This window comes from Mustela putorius, unplaced genomic scaffold, assembly GCF_011764305.1.
Source record: "Mustela putorius furo isolate JIRA1106 unplaced genomic scaffold, ASM1176430v1.1 tig00003834_pilon_pilon_pilon, whole genome shotgun sequence".
Lineage (NCBI taxonomy): Eukaryota > Metazoa > Chordata > Mammalia > Carnivora > Mustelidae > Mustela > Mustela putorius.
Window position 1 is genome coordinate 18,384,351 of NW_025421987.1, and position 20,990 is coordinate 18,405,340.

Genomic DNA, 20,990 nt, shown 5'->3' on the forward strand with positions numbered 1-20,990 from the left:
TGTCTACTTCTTCATTCTTCAAAGTGGCGTGGCCAGGAACCACAGGCACAGAAAGAAGGAAAAGAAATCCTGCAATATTATATTGAGACAAAAGTGGAATGAGGTCAGGACAGATGCAAGGAAATAACATAGCTGATGATCCAGATGAGAGATATATGTTACCTGAATCAGGATGATTCCAAATGATGAAATACTATATCTTTTTGGCTTTATAATAACTTTAAAGGTGAAGCCAACAGGATTTGGTAGTATTATCTGTAGGGTGTAAAACACAATACACCAAGGTATTTGGCTTGAACTCTATGTTAGCCAAATAAATTTTAGATTTTAAAGAAACCTTAGAAACTTTCTCATCAAGCCTTTGATTCCTTTAAGAATGCTGTCTACAAAAACCTGCTCCTCTTCGAACAAAAACCTGCTCCTTGACAAGGAACTTAATAACTCAGGCAGCACTCATCCCATTGTAGAATAGCTCTTTTTTTTTTTTTTAAAGATTTTATTTATTTATTTGACAGAGAGAGAGATCACAAGTAGGCAGAGAGGCAGGCAGAGGGAGAGGGAGAGAGGCGAGCATGACCTGAACCGAAGGCAGAGGCTTAACCCATTGAGCCACCCAGGTGCCCCAGAATAGCTCTTTTTCTTACAATGAGCCAAAACCTGCTTCTCTGTGATAGACAAGTGTGATATTGTAGTTTATAAAAGGAAATAAATATTTGATCTTTGTCCTGTTTGGCACGCAACTCCTAAAGCCCTTGGAATTTTCTAAGTGACGATATCCATGACAAATCCTCTTCAAACACACTTGACTTTATGGGGTCAATTTTAGTAAACATTTAAGGATGGGGGCAGGTCACTAAGGGAACCAATAATGTGATTAGAGGACTGGAAATTTCAGTCCCATCTCTGCAACCTCTGGGGAGTAGAGAGGGGTTCGAGATGGAATTGAGTCACCACTGGCTGGTGATTTAATCAGTCATGCAATGTTACAAAGCGTCTGTGAAAACCCAATAGGACAGGGTTGAGGGTAATTCCAGGTTGGTGAAATCATATGCCTCTATATGATACTGTGCTGGGGCTTCTAACTCTAAGGGAACAAAAACTCCTGCATTCAGAAACTTGCCCTGAGTATCTCTTCTTCTGGCTGTTGATTTGTATCCTTTATATATTTTGCAATAAACCAGCAATCTATTGAATAAACAGGGCTCCGGAGTTCTGTGAGCCCATCTAACAAATTATTCAAACCTATGGCGGGGGTTGGAGGGAAGGGTATGGGATTTTCTGATTGTTAGCTAGTTATTCAGAAGCACAAGTAACAACCTGGATTTGTGATTGACATCTGAAGCGGGGGCAGTCCATAAGACTGAAACTTTAACCTGTGGAATCTCCAAGAAGAGTGTCAGAATGGAGTTGAATCATAGAACACCTAGCTGGTGTCTGAGACTTGCTTGATGTCGGGGGAAAAAATACACACATATTGGAATTGGTGTCAGAATTGTGGCAAGTGAATGAGAAAAGATGAAAAACCTGGTAGAAAGGTGGGTAAGAGAAGAGTGGAAAGGAACCGTATTTGTTTCTTCACTGGTATGTCCCCTGTCTATAGCATGGAATGTAGCATTAGGTGTGTAATAAGTACTTTTTTTTTGCTATCTGAGCAATTTGTAAGAAGAGCATTGGGTCAAAATGATGTGACCATAGGTTATTAATTCATCATTTCTTAATGAGTGTATAAGAATACAACTGAAAGGTTTTCTCTACCCATCATGCTTATATAGGTGTTTTACTGATTCAGTGAGTTTGCTTGTGATGATGGTGCGGGTTTTTGTTTGTGTTTTGTTTCATTTATGGTGATGGTTTTAAAGGAATGAAAAATACCCATGTATTCTAGTTTTTGGTTCCATGGTGTCCTAAGTCTCAGCTTCTCAGCTATATTAAAGTGTACATACCCTTTAAATTAGGAGTGAGATACAAAATATAAACGGGTACAGTTTGGTTGCCAACTAATCAGAGTGAATGCTGGCCAGTCTGGTGCATATCAGCTAATATCCGCCTGCTTCAAACTATGGGAGAATCAAGCTATTAGAGCGCTGAGTTTAAATACTACATATTTTTATTTTGTCTTTATTGTAATGAACAAGCCCTGTCTTTAGCTCCTGCTGTGCACTTTTGGAGGGTCTTCCATATGGTTGCTGCTAAGTATTTTGGCATTTTCCCAACTGTTACAATTGGGTCAGTGGGGGGGATTGTATAGGAGTAATAAAACAAGGGTGACTGCTGCAGGGAGGAGTACGATTACTACGCACATAACAGCTTATTGCCTCTCATGCATTCAAGCACAGCTCAGTGCCATTCATTACAACAGGCAGCCAGGGTAAACCGCCTTTTGCCTCAGAGTTTTCGCCAGAAAGGCCAGCCTTACGCGCAGAGCCTACATGTTCTTGTTTACATTTTTTCCCCATTTCCGTACTTGTCCCATAATATCTAGAATAATTTGAGGATGAATGAGACAATTATACTTTGCATTTTACCATGTCATTCTGAGAAAGTTCTCCTGAGCAGTCTCTTAGCTACATTCTAGCCACAACAGTAGGATTATCAGTGGCCCTGAGGACTTTGAGATGAGAAAAAAAATGGGGAAGCAAATTCTGACTCCCACAAACACTTAGAAATCTTTGAGACATGATTCATAAAGCCAGAGGTGACTAATAGTATTGACACTATTACTGGAGTGTTTTCCCTGGCAGAAATGCCATGAAACAAAGGCTACTACTATTTTTATCCTGTAGGAGACAAGTATTTCTTAAGGCTCTAACAGATTGCAAGGAAAAAAGTTCACAGCAGAATTAAGATTTTAAATAGCGAGATAATATATTAAACTGAGGTATGTGTGTACACACACACACAGAATGAAGTAAAACAATGAATTTAAGGTCTTGCTCCAAAGACTATGTTTTCCATATTTATGCTTATATTCACAAGTATTCTTTAAATAATTTATTATGCTTTTCCTTTAGGGGCTCCTCTCCCCACCTTAAGCACCAAGATCCAGCTATATAGCATTCTAATAGGTTCACAGTATACTCATGAATTTTTCCTGAACAATTACAAGAAATCGAAAATTTTTAAGAAACAGAATTGGAGACGTTTAAGCCAGGATACAAACATGGGGGGATTTTTTGTTGTTGTTTCCGACCAAGAATAGTAAATAGTGTTGCATTCAGAAAGTTGTTCCCTATTCCTTCCGTTCCCCGCCATTCTCAAGCCTAGGAACAGGATTCCCAGAGACACACCGGGTGGTCGGCACCCTGGGCCCTGCCAGGCAGGTGAACGCCTCCGGACCCACAGGGGGCTACGCGGGTGAGCGCCCGGGAGATTGCTGACGAGTCAGGGCGGAAAAGAACGTGAACTTCGGAAACACCGCCAGGGCTCGGACCACAGCTCGGCAATCAACCAACCCCTGCACTTATGAAAGTACCGATAGTGACAGCAACGGGATGGTTGTAAACCAACTGGTTCCGGGACGACCCACACTTGTCCTAAGACGCTGGAGACCCCCACTTCCAGCTTCCTCCAAGAAAGGAAGAGAGGGCTAACCAAGGCTCATCTCTGTTAGAATGCCCCCACGAACCCGCAGAGAGAAGCTTCCCGACACCGCCGACGGTCTTCCACGCTCTGCTGCCACCGCAAGCCCCTGCCTGACACGCCACGCCGCGACCCCGCACACTGGAAGAGCGGGCAACAGCTGAGGTAAGGGCAAAGGCAGCAGCTTCAGGCGCCGCAGTGCGCAGGCGCTTGCGCCTAATGCGCAGGCGCCGCCTAGAAGTGACTTCTCCAAAAAGTGTCTTAGTTCTCGGTCACCTGAGCCTGGGGCGACTCCGCTGCGGCAGGCTTCGCGGATACCCGCCTTCCGCGGGTCCTGTCTGGAGACCCCGCCCTCTTCTCTTGCCTTTCGCTCCGCCACATCAAACCCTCTTAGGGCCTGTCCTTTCCCTCCTGTGCTTTCCCAGCCGGGGTCGGACCGGACCGGGCCGAGCCGGGCAGCCCAGACGCGGTCCCTGACCATGGCGTCTCTCTTCAAGAAGAAAACCGTGGATGGTGAGTTCAGGCCGGGCCAAAGGGGCCCTGCTCTGCGTTTCCCTGGCGTGTTTTGGGGGCTTCCGGCCACGGTTCTTTCAGCTGTCCCTGGGGGCGGGGCTGGATCAAGTGGCCCCACAGGTGACCGCCCTCGTGCGTCACTTCTCTGCTTCCCCATCTCTGCCGACTCGCCACACCTCATCCTCACCTGAATAATCTGGCTGCTTCTCTCTGTAACACACACACACACACACACACACACCACCTTTTCGGCTCCCTTTCGCGCCCCCCCCCCCCCGTTTTTCCTTTAGCGAGACCTTGAGCATTTCGAGGAGTCAGGATGCTGCTGGCCCTTGAGTGTCATTAGACGGTGATTTGATGCATTTCTTGTTGGTTTCATCTGTTGGTTTGTTGCTTCTTCAGTTTGGAGCTGTATGACTTATACAGGCTTACAAACAGGAAAACTGTTCAGCTGGGGGAGGGGATAACAGGCTCCAGTTAGAAAATGAACCTGGGTCGGGGTCGACTTGCCCTTAAAGAGTATCCCATCAAGAGAGATGTGAAACAACTGCTTCTTTACTGACTCCAGGAGAAATATTAGAGAAACCAAAGGGAAGTGCCTTGAGTTTAGTTTTCATAATGTATTTTTCCTTCCCTGTGATTATCTTTTGCTGTCTCAAGTAAGATGTGGTATGTATTATCTGCATAGAAGTTTACATTTTTATATATTTGGCATGGTTTCAGACATTTAGTTCAGTGTCATATTAAGGGGAAAAATGAATAGAGAAATCTACAAATTGGTGTTTATGAGCAATTACTGTAATATGTATATGTAACACTGATTAATTACTCTTGATATATTCATTGACTGCCACCAGGAATCAAATTCATTCAAGTAACTTAAAAATTCTGTTTCCTATTACATGTTGAGTCTAGGTTGCTGTTGGTTCAACCAAAGAATCACTTCTTTGTAAGGATCTAACCCAGCCACAAAAGGAGCAGTGGTAGCTAGACAGTGATTGGTACAAACAGGGTGCTGAGTCCAGACCTGGGGTAACTCCTTCATTCCTTTGTATTGACTGTTCCAGTGCCAGCAACACTATTTTGGGGAGGATAACAAAGACATCACTTTTTCTCTGCCACTCTCCCCCTCACTTCAACACATAATGTAATGTTAGTCCTGATTTAGTACACAGCATAATGCATTTTTGCCTACCTTGAGTGGGTGAAAAACCTTTTTTCGATTTATGGACTTTTTATTAACTAAGAAATACCATTTACAGTACCTGGACATACCTTTCAAGTTGGTGTAGGATATAGTACAATTATGTGAGATGGATTTTATTTGAGAATGCCTTCTAATCTTTAAGGGGGCACTTCACTGTTTCAGTACCAGTATTGTGGTTTCTAATTACTGTATAGTACTTCAGGGGGGGAACAGGTTTATCTTTTGTTTCAGTTTTATATAGTGAGAATTTACTAAACAGAGGAAAAGAGTTGTACCTTTGTTACTGTGACATTACAAATTATATTTTTAAAAACATCATAATATTAAAGGCCAAACAGCTATAATTGCTTAATATATGTCAGATATTTTCAAAGATATAAATACCAGTTCTATATTCTCATCACTGTGCTTCTTGGTGCTTTTGGAAGCCTAGTAACTATTGTACTTGAAGTAAAGAACAGAATTTAAAAAAAAGTGAAGATGTGCAGTGGAGATTTTTAACTGTATACTCATTTGCACTTGGGTTAATTTATCCAAGAAGTAATGTTTTTTGCTAAATAGATTTATTTGTGAAAATAAAGTCTTAAGGACTTTAGCTAGGAGCTGTACTACAGATATAAAGATCTGCATGTGAAATTTCTGAATGTAAATTTGGCCACCATGTACATTTACTATAACTACCAAACTGCATACTTGATTTTTTTTTACATTATTATGTCAGTTCAGATCACTTAATGCCATTTTAATTATAGATTTATACTTTTATTCTGATATAGAGCTTTATTAATGTTTTTACTCCTTGTTTTATTAAAAAGAAGGTGTTTTGTTTAAAAGGTGACAGCATTCTTCTTAGCAGTAATGAGGCTATATATTATGAAATGTAATGTATTTTTATGGATTTCTTGCAGATCCTTGGACTCGTTGATTATTGATCATAAGATCTTTTGCTGTATGCTGCCTTTTTATCTGCTTCAGCAGTAATGAAATTCTGATATATAAGGGAGATATGTAACCACATAGATCTGGAGAATAATTGAATCTTTTTGTCTCTTTGGATTGGCTGGAAGAGTTACATACTATATCATTAAAGACTACTGCACTTGTAAATTAGAAAGGGAGACAACATTACAGCACTTATTACTATTCAGAGTTATGTTTAATTCATCTTGACACAAAGATGAACAAGTCTCTGCAGTGTATACTTTGTTGCAAAAATTAATGAGAATTGTACCTCAATGCCATAGAAGATAAAGATATCTCTGAATTTGAAATTACAATTGAGTATTTGGTTTTTCTTTTACCAATTTATAAAGTATACTTATATACATAGGTTAAAGTGTTCACAGTATTGTTTTTTCCCCCAAGTAGACTAATGGTGACCTATTTATTGTTTATTGAAACTAATTATGAACCTGTGAATCAGGATGCCATGAGGATTTGTCATAAATGAACAACTAAATATGTCTTTTAAAAAGTGAAAAATTTTCAGCATTATATAATTGTTGTCTCTTATCCTCAGTAAAGGCAAATTTGAGGTCCTCTTCAAAGCCAGCACTGTGATAGCATTTTGTATGCAGCATCTTATACTTAATTCACAGAGAATTTAGAAGATACGTACTACTATCATCCTCACTTTATAGGTGAGGAAATTGGGATACAAAGGACTAAGTAATTTGCCCAAGGTTACACCACATAGTGGCAGAACCAGAACATCATCCCTTGAGTATTATCATTGGTAATATTTTCTTTTTAGAGATCCTATGGCACGGTTTATTTTGCTGTTCTTCCTAGTATATGGAATTCTCAACTTTTGGTAGGTACTGTGTAATGGTAACCATTTATCTGTGAACCAGGCTCTTTTCCCCTGGAATCAGTGGTAGAACTTTAATTTCAAATAGTAGTAGAACTAGAAAAATCCTCCTTTCCCTGATTCTCCCCCTGACCAGGGTTTTTTAGGAAGTATTGTCCACTGTCTTTTTTCTCTTCTTGTTGTCTCCCATTCCTACCCCTTTAATTCTCAGACCACCCCCAAATTCTGTGGCAGTTTGCTTTACAGCTTAAGCAGTGAGATCTTGCTAAGATCATCAATAACTCCTCGATTGTCAAAATGGCCATTTTTTTAGTGATCAGCTCTTGGGCCTATGTTTTGCATTTGATCCTAATAATAATTTATTTATTGAAATTCTCTTTTGGCTTTCATGAAACTCTTTAATATTTTCCTCAAATTCCTCTAACCGCTCTTTTTCTTTCTCCTTTCAGGCTTTTTTTTTTTTTTTTTCCTTCCTTCCTTTTTCTTTTTTTAAGCCTGCTTCCTAAATGTTAGTGTTGTCCTTGCTTCCATCTTGGGCTGCCACTTTTCTAACTGTACACTCTCTCCCTGCATGATCTTATCCAAAGTCTTAGTATTTTAGTTATTACCTAAGTGCTGATAGATACCAAATTTGTAACTCTAGTTCTTTTTTTCTGAGATTCAGACCAGTGATTTGCTGAGTATCTCTACCTAGAGGTCCCAAAGTACCCCAATCTGAAGAGATTCTAAACAATTCACCACCATCTCCTTTAAGTCAGTTCCTTTCCTGAGTTTCCTCTTCCAGTGTTGGCAAGTCTTGATATTGCCTCCTACCTTTAATTAATTACCACGTTCTGCTCCTTTTGCCTCTTAAATATTTGACACACATGATTTTCCACTGTTTGCCTACAACTCCTGCTCTAATACAGATCCCATTTTTCTTGTAATTTTATTACATCACCTTCTGCTTTTCTTTCTGTAACTTCATAACTCTTAAGTTGTTCATCTACAGAGTTGCCTTGTGATTTGATCTACCTAAAACCCAAATCAGACTATGCTACTCCTCAGTGTAAACCCCTTTATTATATCACTGGTACCAACACGATCAATGAGAGCTCTTTAATAAGGCACATGTGGCCTTCTTGATCTGGTCCCTTCTTCCTGTCATGTATCTGAACATTTTACTGTTCAGCAGTATTGTCCTTATATTCATCAGGACATACCATACCAAACTCTTTCTCTCTCTGACATATTTTTGGTCATGATGTCCATATGCATAGAACCATCTTTTTCCTTCGTCTGGCTAACCTGTACTATGTCAGGTGTTTTTCTTCTCTGAGAACTTTTCTCCGATGCCACCTCAAACTGTGTTAAGTATCTCACTTCCTTTTTTTTAAGCCTCTGCTTCCTGACTTGCATTCATGGAACTAAAGGATATCCTTGTGTACTTCCAAAGTTGGATTATATTTATTCAGAGTTTTTCCTAAATTGCATTTATGCAAGGTAGCAGAGTCTTTTCAGCATACATGGAAGTATCTCTGGAGCAGTTTATCGTTTAGAGACAAAATTTGAAAATAATAGTATTTACTAACCCAAAGCAGTGTTTCCGGCATTCAGAGCTTATTATAATCTACATCCATGTATCACTGCCACCTCCATGCAAGTTTAGACAAAATTTGAGGAACCCTACTGATAGAAGAGGAGCAAGCTTCTTGGTTTTGGCGGTATTGGGATTGTATACATGTGTGCTAGTAGTCCAGGGTTCAGGATGTGTGAAGCTTTGACTAACTTGGGATTCATCTCCTGTCAAAGGGAAGTTGAGACATTTGTGTTATCTTAAGAGAGAAGAAAATCTACCATCTATATAACTGAATCCCCTCCAGAACTCTTCTACTTTCTTCCAAATAAGATAGAACAGTCTGGTGCTACCTGTTATATACCTAGGTCTTCCCTAGGATGCTGTGTGTTCCCTTAGTGCTTATTATTCTGAATATTTAAAAACTCAAATTTTACTTGCTGTTTGGCCCCTACATTCTTGGCACACCAAAGAAAAATAATTGAACGTGGGATTCATTCAGAAGCACAGTACTCTCTTTTGAGAATTTTTCTGAGTTAAAGTTCTCCATTCTTTTTGGTATGGAGATGGATGGATACCATCCATGGATATTTCTGTAGGAAAATGTCTCCCCTTTGTATTTCTGCATCCCTAGCATGACCCCAAAGAGTGGTATTTCTTTTCATGCTACTATTTTCTACCTTCAAGTCCATAGGTCTGTGAAACTTCCCTTTTATAGGATCTTTCCTTCTTGTTCCCACTTTTATCTAAAGTGAGAAAATGCTTTCTCACAATTTCCTGAACTGAAGCTGTTATTGATGATGGTACCAAAGCCTGTGTCTTTGAGGACCACATGAGACCTAAAGATCTACTAACATAGAGCCCATATGAAGACCTTCCTTCAGCTCTGGAAAACACTGATATTTTACTAATAAACTAATCTGAATGAATTTCTCAATATTTGAGTGACTTGAGATTTTACTGGAGGGAGGGTGGGGAGCATTCCTTTCATGCTACCATAAGGCTAGACTCCTATTTTCTCTTTAGTATTCCATCTCCTCTTTCCAAGAAAGTCCTGCTGAGTTTTTCAACTTCAGCCTAGTTTTTAAATGGCTGGTTGGCTCCCAGGACTGTATGTAGGAGAAATCTGTTGGCACAATCCTCCACAATCCTTTCAGTTTCCCCCTAGTTGTTTTTTGTTCTTATTTTTTCTTTACCGTGTATCAGAACTGGTTAATTAAGCTGATGCCATTCCTCCCTGATATTTTTGATGCATAGTTTCCAAACCCTTGAAACATTTGCTTACATTCCAAGTTCTGATTCCTCCCTCACCCATTCCTCTCATTGTCATTTTCCCTCTGCCTGTCAGTAACTTTGGTTCCCAGAGCCCCCTTTTTCAGGAAAGGGCCTTAAATGTTTCTTTCTTCCCCTTTAGCGTTTGAATTTGTACCATTTGCAGTTTTCTTCTTCTCATCCACCCCAGAGGCTAGTACATCCCTGCATAGTCAGGATGCCTTTCCTCTTTACTGTTGGGTGAGCTCCATCACACCCCCTTCACACAGGTGGTTCTTCTGTTCAGTAAGGATCAGGATGTAGCTAATAACCCATTAGTCTGCCTTTCCAGCGCTGCAGACCCACTGCTTCCACTCCCAGCTGCTGCAGAGATTGCAGATAAAATCTAAAGGAGAAGCTCCCTGTCTTCTCAGGTCTTAATCTCCAAAACAAGTTAATAAAAATGGTAACGCAGGATATGCCTTACTTATTCTGTGCTCTTATTTCAATCCCTGTGATCACTGGATTTAGGATAACTGATAGGCAATAAAAATGTATGGATTTTTTTAAAGAAATACATTTAAAAGCAGAAAATATGATATATTAGATTAAAATGTCTTGGCCTTAGAGTAAACATAACCTTATAGCAAAGAACAAAACCTGTATATGGTGGAGTGGATGCTGTCTAGTACACCAGTGCCTCAAGGCTCCTGGGGCAGAAAACTGAACTACTCTGTAAGCTTGAGATGGGCCACCTCCTTTTCCCCAAAGGAAAGGCACTTTAAACATATTTAACATATAACTCAAAAAGAAATGAATGCCTGTATTTAGAGTTGATAATTACTTTTTGCCTTAATCCTTAAATGTGCAAATTATATGTAAATAAGCAGGGCCAGGAAGGACAGCCATAATTCAAGTTGGGGCCTCGCCTCAAACCCCAGTAGAGAATTCTAGTAAGCTAGGCTGGACTATATGGAGACCCCCTTTATTTTTGTTTTTATTTTTTATTTTCTGACTTTTTTTTTTTCCTGTAAGCAGATAGAGCTTATTGATTCAGAACTAAGGAGAGCAGAATGACCTTTTCTCTCTGTATCTTAAGTCCAAAATTTGAGTCTGTGATATATGTATATATATTTCACTCAGTAAAAAAGAGCCTGAAAGGCTTAAGTTAGGCTTTTAATGCCTATAGTAGAGCTGGCTTGGGTGTCTTCTAAGTGTTGTGCTGGGTATGGGTGAGAAAGAGGGTGGTGGTTTGGGGCGGCCTCTGGACTCTTTTCTGCCTCACCAAATGGTAGCAAAGAACATATCATAGTCACAGATATGTATCATTGCCATTTTCACAATGTGAAAGTTCTTTATTACCACCTATTATGAAGTGTTTCACAGCAACCCCACAAGGTAGATGAATTGCTAGAATATAAAAATTTGGGCATATTCTTTTGCCTAGAGAAAGAAGCAGGGATGGACAGGAGCCAAGCACTCTATCTCCTAGATTCAGTAATACCCAGTACATGTTTCTGTCATTGTCTTGACTTGGAATGAAAAAAGGGAAAAGCAGAAAATTATTAGGGAAATACCTGGTTATTACAGTGTTTTATTTTTCTACTGTATAAAGAGATCTGACATAGTCAAGGTTCATGGTTACATTATCAACCATCTTTCTTGGTAACCAGTGGAGTTTATTATACATCTTAAAGAAATGTATTAACTATGCCTGTAAGACACATTCTTTTACATTTAAATATGTTTGTACTCTTGCAGATCACTGCTAAATACACATTGGGGTAGTAGTTGGCATGAAGTGTGGTGGGAATACAAGTAGAATAAAGAAAATACTGTGCTCCTTGCTCTTAAAGTGCTTGTAATCTTGGGAGGAAATCCAACCTACCAAAAAATAAATATAATGGAAAATAAACTTGGCCTAAAAACATTAAAAGTGTCTTAGAATCTGTTATTAGTCCCTCTGAATTATCTAGGAGACCAAATCATTAAATGTGGATTTAACATAGGGATTGCTTTTATTAAAAAAAAAGTTGAGAGTAATATGTTTGTTTTGTAGAATTATGCCTATCATCTTATATGAAGAAAATGTTTTACTCTCTTTTCTTACTTACCATAATATGTTTTAATGTGTTATGACTATATTTTAGTATGCAACATTAGGTGCTCTCAGTTTATAGCTTAGAACTGTTTAAATATTAATATGTCTATTAACTATGGGGCTATGGAATATGCAGTAGTTAATTTTCTTTATTTTTCTTTCTCTAATGTACTGTGACAGTTATGGTACACATAGTTATATAAAATTAAGAAAAGAGAAGTAAAACTATTTTGATTAAGGTACATGTTTTGGTAAAATTTCGTGTCATAAGTAGTGTTTTCCCAACAGAGATGGCTATATCTATTTTCTGCTCTCATTCTCTGACATCAACTGTTGGGTCCAAAAAGTCAGTCAATCCTCACACTCTGGAGTTAGCACAGACACCGCAAGTTCAGGGCTCAGGCCTCCAGGACTGTCCTCATCCTGGATGCGAGTCATAAGTCCCAGTTGGCCACGAGTACTTCTGACTAACCAGTTGTAAATTCTAGAGTCCCCATAACTTCCTCCACAGTTTGATAACCGTTAGAACTCAGGAATAGCCAAATGGAAGCAAAGTTTTGGAGGCTGCAAGTGGCACAGAGCTTTCATGCCCTTTTCAAGCATGTTGCTCTCCCAGCACATCAGTATGTTTTTCACCAACCCAGAAGCTGTCCTAATATCTTTATTCAGGAGTTTTTATAACCCAGTCTTCAGTTCCACTCCCTTCTCCTGAGGTCAGTTGAGGGGAGTGATGATGCTAAACTTCCTACCCTCTATTCAAGCATTTGGTCTTTCTGGTAGCCAGTCCCCTCCAGAAACTACCTACGGATACCCTTTCTTGAGTTAAAAGATATTCCTACCACTAAGGAAATTCCAAGGGTTTTAGGAGTTCTGTGCCAGGAACTTAAGACAAAGATCAAATATATACTTTTTATCATATATGATACCACCCTATAATGAGAAAATATATATTGATAGAATTCGAAATCTTAGCAGTCAAGGCTTTCAGCGATTGCTTTGCATCTGTGTCAGTTATTTGATCACAATTTGGCTTGTCAGTATGGTGGCTTCTTTTTCACTTCTGTACTCTGTGGCTTTAGAAGATCCTCATCACTATCTCATTGTTACCATTTCATTTCATGCTAGATGAGTTTAGGAAGTTGTCAGTACACCAAGATGTTATACTCCAGAGTTCATTATAATTTCATAGTTTTAAATACAAAATATATTTTCTGTTGAAAGAGTAGGGTAAATGGTGAATGTTTTTATACCAATTCATTGGCTTTGGCAAGATAGTATGCTAAGTTCAAAAGAAGAAAATTGGGAGTATTGAGGATGAAAAGGCCGATGATTGCTTTTAAATCTAGGGAAATGAGAACTTTGCTGTTCAGTGTCTACAGATACCAGAGGAAAGATAATGTGTACTGTGGACCGAATTGTATGCTCCAAAATTCATATGTTAAAGTCCTAACCCAAATGTGACTGTATTTGGAGATAAGGTATGTAAAGAGGTAATTGAGGTTAAATGAGATTATGAAGGCAAAGCCCTAATCCAATAGGAGGGTGACATTATAAGAAGAGGAAAGAGGCACCAGGGATGGGCCACTCAGGTAAAGGCCATATGAGGACACAGCAAGAAGGCAGCCATGTGCAGGCTAAAGAGAGAGGCCTGGGGAAAAATCAAACCTGCCAGTGCCTTGATCTTGGACTTCGAGCTTCCAGATCTGTGAGAAAATTAGTTTCTCTTGTTTAAACTACCCAGTCTTTGATATTTATTACAGCAGTCTTAGGAAACACAAATTGTGACAATAGAATTACAGCCAGTGCTCCACCAATATAATGTTAGTGAGAAACAGAGTATGCAAAGGTGGGGAAATAGATGTCTTATAAGGAGGAGCTCTGGCATTGTAACTTTTATTTAGAAAGTCATTGTAGTTGATTAGTTATATCTTATGTAATGACTTGAAATGTTTTTCATTGTATATTTTTATTAATACAGATCTATATTTATAAGGATTATGTCTCTGATAACTTTATTTCTTGTTTGTCTGAAAGGCTTCACAGCATAATAACAGTAGTTAAAATCAGAGGCCCTGGAATCAGACCGCCTGTATATGAATCCTAGTACTGTTTCTTCCTTGGACAGATTACCTCACCTAATGTCGATTCCCTGCTCTGAAATAAGTGAGATAATAGTACTTACCTTTGTGGTGGTTGTAAACCTCTTAGTATACTGCCTGTTCTTCAACGTAAGCGCCTATCTTTATTCTGTGTAAAGTTTTATGTAATACACAGGAATGTGTAGAAATAAGTTGTGATGTTCCATCAGCAAAAGGAAAATGGATGTTGGCTCTATTGTTTTATTTGAGGTGAAATTCACATAATATTAACCACTTTAGAGTGAACAACAGTTCAGTGGCATTTAGTACTTTCACAGTGGTGTATAACCATCACCTCTAGTTCCAAAACATCATCACCTCACAGTAAAATCCTGTACAAGTAAAGCAGTGCTCAGCATTTTCTTTTCTCCCCAACCCCTGGAAAATACCAGTCTGCTTTCTGTCCTTATGGACTTATATAATTTGATATTTCATATGAACAAGTCATAAAATGTGACCATTTATATCTGGCTTTTTCACTTAGTATGATATTTTGGAGGTTTTGGATATTCACGTTGTAGTATGTATTAGTACTTCCTTTCTTTTTACACTCCATCTCTCTAATACCTAGAAGTGGAATTGCTGGGTCATATGGTAATTTTATGTTTATCTTTTTGAGGAGGCACCAAATTGTTATCCACAGTGTCTGAAACAATTTACATTCCTATTGGCAATATATAAGGGTACCGGTCTTCACATCCTTATTAACACTTGCATTTTTCCATTTTTGTTTTTTCATTACAGCCATTCTGGTGTGTGTGTAGTATCTCTCCTTTCCCTTATGACTAATGATGCTGAGCATCTTCTTTTTGTATTTATTGGCCATTTCTGTATCTCCTTTGGATAAGTTATCTATTCAGGTCCTTCAACCATTTTTAATTAGATTGTCTTGTTTTTAAATTATTAAGAGTTCTTTATATATCTTAGATACTAGACTCTTTAACATATGTATAGTTTGTATATAGTTTCACTCTTTTTGTGAAATATCTTTCCACTTGATAATGTCCTTTGGTGCACAGCCTTTAAGTTGCACGAAGTGTCTGTTTTTTCTTTTTTTTTTTTAATTTTTATTTTTTTTTAAGATTTATTTATTTATTTGACAGAGAGAGATTACAAGTAGGCAGAGAGGCAGGCAGAGAGAGAGAGGAGGAAGCAGGCTCCCTGCTGAGCAGAGAGCCCGATGCGGGACTCGATCCCAGGACCCTGAGATCATGACCTGAGCCGAAGGCAGCGGCTTAACCCACTGAGCCACCCAGGCGCCCGTCTGTTTTTTCTTTTGTTGCTCATGCTTTTAGAGTCATATCTAAGAATCTGTTGCCAAGTCCCAGATTATATAGATTTACTCCCATTTATCCTAAGAATTGTATGATTTCAGTTTTATATTTGGGTTAATTTTTAAAAAAAAGATTTTATTTATGTATTTATTTCTTAAATACTATTATTATTATTTTTAATTGTGCATGGGCACATGAACGGTGGGAGGGGCAGAAGGAGAGGGAGAGAATCTCAAGCTGACTCCACTTTGAGCATGGAGCCTGATGTGGGCTCAGTCTCATGATCTCGAGTTCATGACCTGAGCTGAAATTAAGAGTTGGACCCTAACTGACTGAGCCACCTACGTGCCCCTAATTAATTTTTTAGATACACTGTGCTGTAGGGGCCCAATTTCTTTTTTTTTCTTTTTTTCATGTGGACATCCTGTTGTCCCAGTGCCATTTGATGAAGAGACTATTCTTCTGTTGTTACTACTATTTTTAAATCTACGTCTTGACTAGAAAGGAACTCTAATGAAGTAATTAAGATTACTGGATCCAAATCTGGCATTACTGCTTATGACCTTGTGACTTTTGGCAAGTTATTTAAACTTCCTAACACTTAATTTTCTTCAAATATAAAATAATGAAAAACCAACTCTATAACATTATTGTGACTATTGTATAATGCACGTACAGCACTTAGCAAGATTCCTGATAAAGAGAGATCAGTTTTGGCAAGAATTACCATCAATATTTGTGATTTTTTTTTTAATTTAACTTATTTATTTGATACACAGAGATCACAAGTAGGCAGAGAAGCAGGCAGAGGGAGAGAAGGGGGAGGAAGCAGGCTCCCTGCTGAGCAGAGAGCCCAATGCGGAGCTCGATCCCACGACCCTGAGATCATGACCTGAGTCAAAGGCAGAGGCCTAACCCAATGAGCCACCCAGGCGCCCCAATATTTGTGATATATTTTTTTAAAGATTTTATTTATTTGTCAGAGAGAGAGAGAGGGAGAGAGAGCATGAGCACAGGCAGACAGAATGGCAGACAGAGGCAGAGGGAGAAGCAGGCTCCCTGCCGAGCAAGGAGCCGGATGTGGGACTCAGTCCCAGGATGCTGGGATCATGACCTGAGCTGAAGGCAGCTGTTTAACCAACTGAGCCATCCAGGCGTCCCTATTTGTGATTTTTAAAGAAATAACTATTTAGTAACAACTAACCCAAATTACGGTCCCTGAGGCCTAGACTAATACTAATTCTTCAAAAGATGGGAGTAATGAATCCAGATGAGTTGAAATAAGTTAGAAAAACATTACGAGGGTGCCTGGGTGGCTCAATGGGTTAAGCCGCTGCCTTCGGCTCGGGTCATGATCTCAGGGTCCTGGGATCGAGCCCTACATCGGGCTCTCTGCTCAGCAGGGAGCCTGCTTCCTTCTCTCTCTCTGCCTGCCTCTCTGCCTGCTTGTCATCTCTCTCTCTGTCAAATAAATAAATAAAATCTTTAAAAAAAAAAAAAAGAAAAGAAAAACATTACGATTGAGTGGCAATTCAATAGTATATTATGTATGTTAAATACACCTTACCAACTGTCATTATTTTATGAATAAGAAATTTGAAGTTTAGAATATTAACTGATTTTGCTGAGGTATCATCATGCAATGAGCCAATGGTAGAGGGAGGATTCAAATCCTGCCTCATTGGAAGGTCTGCTGCTTCACGCTATATTATATAATGACTTAATGTAGAAAAAAGGATTTAATAAACACATGATCTGTCTTCCTTCCTGGAATTTCATAAAATACTACAGTAAGAAGAGATGAAAAGTGTGTGTGTGTGTGTGTGTGTGAGTGAGAGAGAGAGAGAGAGAGAGAGACATATATGTGTGCCACATAAAACATTGCATACAATCAGTTTTCTAAGCGAATATTTTATTGTGATTTATATATACTTTTGGTTAAACTTCTCACTGTAGCATATCTGTACTTTTATAATTCTTTATATAATTAATATTTATAATCCAAGTATTAATTTTTGACTAATCTTTTAGTATATTGAATGCAAAAATTTTAACATCTAGTAAATCGTTTTCTTCTTTTTTTTTTTTAAATTAAGGTCTCCAAGTCTAATATTTCAAATATTATTGAAAAAAACTTTGGAATTCATACATTTAGGTTTCTTTTGTGGTTCTCTTAGATGTAATAAAGGAACAGAATCGAGAATTACGAGGTACACAGAGGGCTATAATCAGAGATCGAGCAGCTTTAGAGAAACAAGAAAAACAGCTGGTAAGTAGAACATTAAATTTCAGTATAACTTTTCAAACAAATTTGGAAATTAGTGTCAGAATAATTAGCTAACTAAGAAAAAGACACATGGCAGGTGGTAAGTGATTTACTAAAAAATGGCATTTACCGTCTTCCTGCATTTTCTGCTTACCTTTGTTGATTCTGTCATTCTGCTCACTTTTATCAGGATTCTGTGAATTCTGCTCGTTATAAAATCAAATTATTCTTCAGTTTGTAGAAGTCATGAATGCCTAGGAGGAAGTATTGCTCAAAACACAGCTACTTCATTCTCAGTTAACAACAAAGACCAAATAGTCCTGAATAGCAAGAAAGGGTTAGAAGAAATAATTATGTGGACTCATAGGTATCTTACTTGATTTTTGGTGATTATTGTGTCTGTGATAATGAATGTAGTTTTAAAAAATTAGATTATCTTGTCCATTTTTAAATATTTTTATGTTATGTTTTTAAAATGTGTATTTAATATGGCTTCCTTCACTCATCATAATTATTTTGAGATTAATATTATAACATAATCAGTATTAATTTTTTTTATTTACTTCATTGTATGGATGTTTCACAGTTTATTTATCTGCTCATCAGCTAGTGGACATTTGGGTTATTTCCAGGTTTGGGCTCTTTTGAATAAAGTTGCTATAAGGATGCAATTGAAGTCTTTGTGTGCACATATGTTTTCGTTCCTCTTGGGTGTATTCCTAGGAGTGGGATTGCTGGATCATAGGGTAAATGTATGTTTAACTGTGTGAGAAACTGCTAGACAGTTTTGCAAATTGGCTGTAATGTTTTCTGTTCCTACCAGCTGTATATGAAAGTAAAGTTGTTTCCCATCCTGGCCAATAGTTAGAGTTGACAGTCTTTTTACTTTTAGTCATTCTGGTGGCATATAGTGGATTGTCATTTTAAATTGTATTTTGCTAATTGCCATTGATGTTCAGCATCTTTTCATGTGCCTTTGTGCCATTTATAGGGCAAAAGTGTTTTTTTTTTTTTGCCAAAGTGTCTATTAAAATATTTTACCTATTTTTTTATGAATGTTTATTTATTTGTTAGGGTTTTTTATATATTTCAAATACAAGTACCTTACTGCATATATATTTTACAAATACTTTCTTCAGTTATTGTTCTTTTATTTTCCTGATAGTGTCTTTTGTAAAACAGAAGATTTTTATTATTTTTATTTTTTTTAAAGGTTTTTTTTTTTTTTTTTTTTGAATGATCTTATTTATTTGGCAGAGAGAGATGCGGCGAGAGAGGGAACACAAACAGGGGCAGTGGGAGAGGGAGAAGCAGGCTTTCCGCTGAGCAGGGAGCCCAATGTGGGGCTTGATCCCAGGATCCTGGGATAATGACCTGAACCAAAGGCAGACACTTAATGACTGAGCCACCCAGGTGCCCCAGATTTTTATTTTAATCAAGTGCAATATATTATTCCTTTTCTCTGTGATTAGTACTTTTAGTGTCCCAGGAAAGCTTTCTCTAACCCAAAGTTGCTAGTTTTTCTCTTATGTGTTCCTCTAGAAGTATATTTTAGTTCTTATATTTAGGACTGTGAACCATATTGAATTAAGTTTTACTGTGTTATCAGGTGAGGGTACAGCCTCACTTCTGCATCTGTTGAGATGATGATCATGTAGTTTTTCTTCTTTTGTCTGTTAATGTAGTGAATTACATTTATTGATTTACTAATGCTGAATCAAGCTTTTTCTCCTGGGATAAGCTCCATTGGTAAGACATGTTTTTTTAAAAATATTTTTTCTCAGTATGCTGAAATTTTGTAAAGAATATTTTCATCCATGTTCGTGAAAGATACTCATTTGTAGTCATCTCTTCATGCAGTGTCTTTATTTGGTTTTGACATCTGAGTGATGCTGACTTTAAAGCATGAGTTGGTTTCTCTTACTGTTCCTTTACTGGAAGAGTTTGTGTATTTCTTCCTTAAATGTTTGATAGGATTCATCAGTAAAGCGATTGGGAGGGAACTTTTCTTTGTGGATAGGTTTCTAAACTATAAATTCAATTTTTAGGAAAAAACAGATACAGAATGGATCAGGATAACTGTCTTTTTAAATGAATTTTGGTAGTTAACATTTGTCAAGTGATTTGTCCATGTCTATTAAATTTTAAAATGTAATGACTTGTTATTCATAATATTCCCATATTATCCTTTAACATCTTTAAGAGGGATGCCCTCTTTTGCATCACTTTTTTTTCTTTTTTAAAGATATTATTTATTGTCAGAGAGAGAGAGAGTCACAAGCAGGGAGAGCAGCAGACAAAGGGAGAAGCAGGCTCCCCACTGAGCAGTGAGCCTGACATGGGTCTTGATCCCAGGATCCTGGTATCATGACCTGAGCCTAAGGCAGATGCTCAACCTACTGAGCTACCCAGGCATCCCTCCTTTGCATTCCTAATCTTTGTAATTTGTGTGTTCTCTTTTGTCTCATTTTCCCTCCCAGGCTAATAGCCTGCCAATTTGATCAGTCTCCTACGAAAAATGGCTTTGGATTTCATCAATTTTCTATATTTTTCTTTCCTACTATATAGATTTCTTTTATTGTTTATATTATTATTTTTTTTTAAGATTTTATTTATTTATTTGACAGAGATCACAAGTAGGCAGAGAGGCAGGGAGAGAGAGAGAGAGGAGGAAGCAGACTCCCTGCCGAGCAGAGAGCCCGATGCGGGACTCGATCCCAGGACCCTGAGATCATGACCTGAGCCGAAGGCAGCGGCTTAACCCACTGAGCCACCCAGGCGCCCTTGTTTATATTATTTTTACTTGTATTTACTGTTTTACTTTTTTCTACATTCTCAGTTTTCAAGCTTGTGAGATACTTATTTTTTCCAATATAACTTTAATGCTATAAATTTCTCCCTAAGAGCTATTTTAACTGTAACCCACACATTTTGATATGTTGCATTTTCATTTTATTAAATTCAAAAAACTATCTTATTTCTCCTGAGATTTTTTCCAATTCATGACTTATTTAAAACCATGTTGTTTTATTTCTGCTTATTTATAATATTCCTTCCTTTCCCTTACTGATTTCCAGTTTAATTTCATTGTGGTTAGAGAACATACTTTGTATGCTTTCAGTCCTCTTCAATTTATTGAGTCTTGTTTTCTGAGCAAAATATGTTGTGTTTTGGTGATTTCCTTTTTTTTTAGTGTACACGTATGAAGTATTCTGCTATTGGTGGTGGCGTTTTTATAAATGTTGGTTAGGTCAGGTTGATCATAGTATTTTTTGTAAATATGTATCATTACAGAT

The 20,990-nt window shown here is 38.0% G+C and overlaps 1 protein-coding gene across 1 annotated transcript in view; it reads left to right on the forward strand.

The window, feature by feature from the left end:
• Positions 1 to 3,958: 3,958 nt before the first annotated feature.
• The window catches only part of CHMP2B (charged multivesicular body protein 2B), a 28,127-nt gene continuing 11,095 nt past the window's right edge, over positions 3,959 to 20,990 (forward strand). The window contains exons 1-2 of the mRNA XM_004775043.3: positions 3,959 to 4,092; positions 17,606 to 17,697. Coding sequence (XP_004775100.1) covers positions 4,059 to 4,092; positions 17,606 to 17,697 — 126 coding nt within the window. The 5' untranslated portion in view covers positions 3,959 to 4,058. The remainder of the gene's footprint in view (positions 4,093 to 17,605; positions 17,698 to 20,990) is intronic.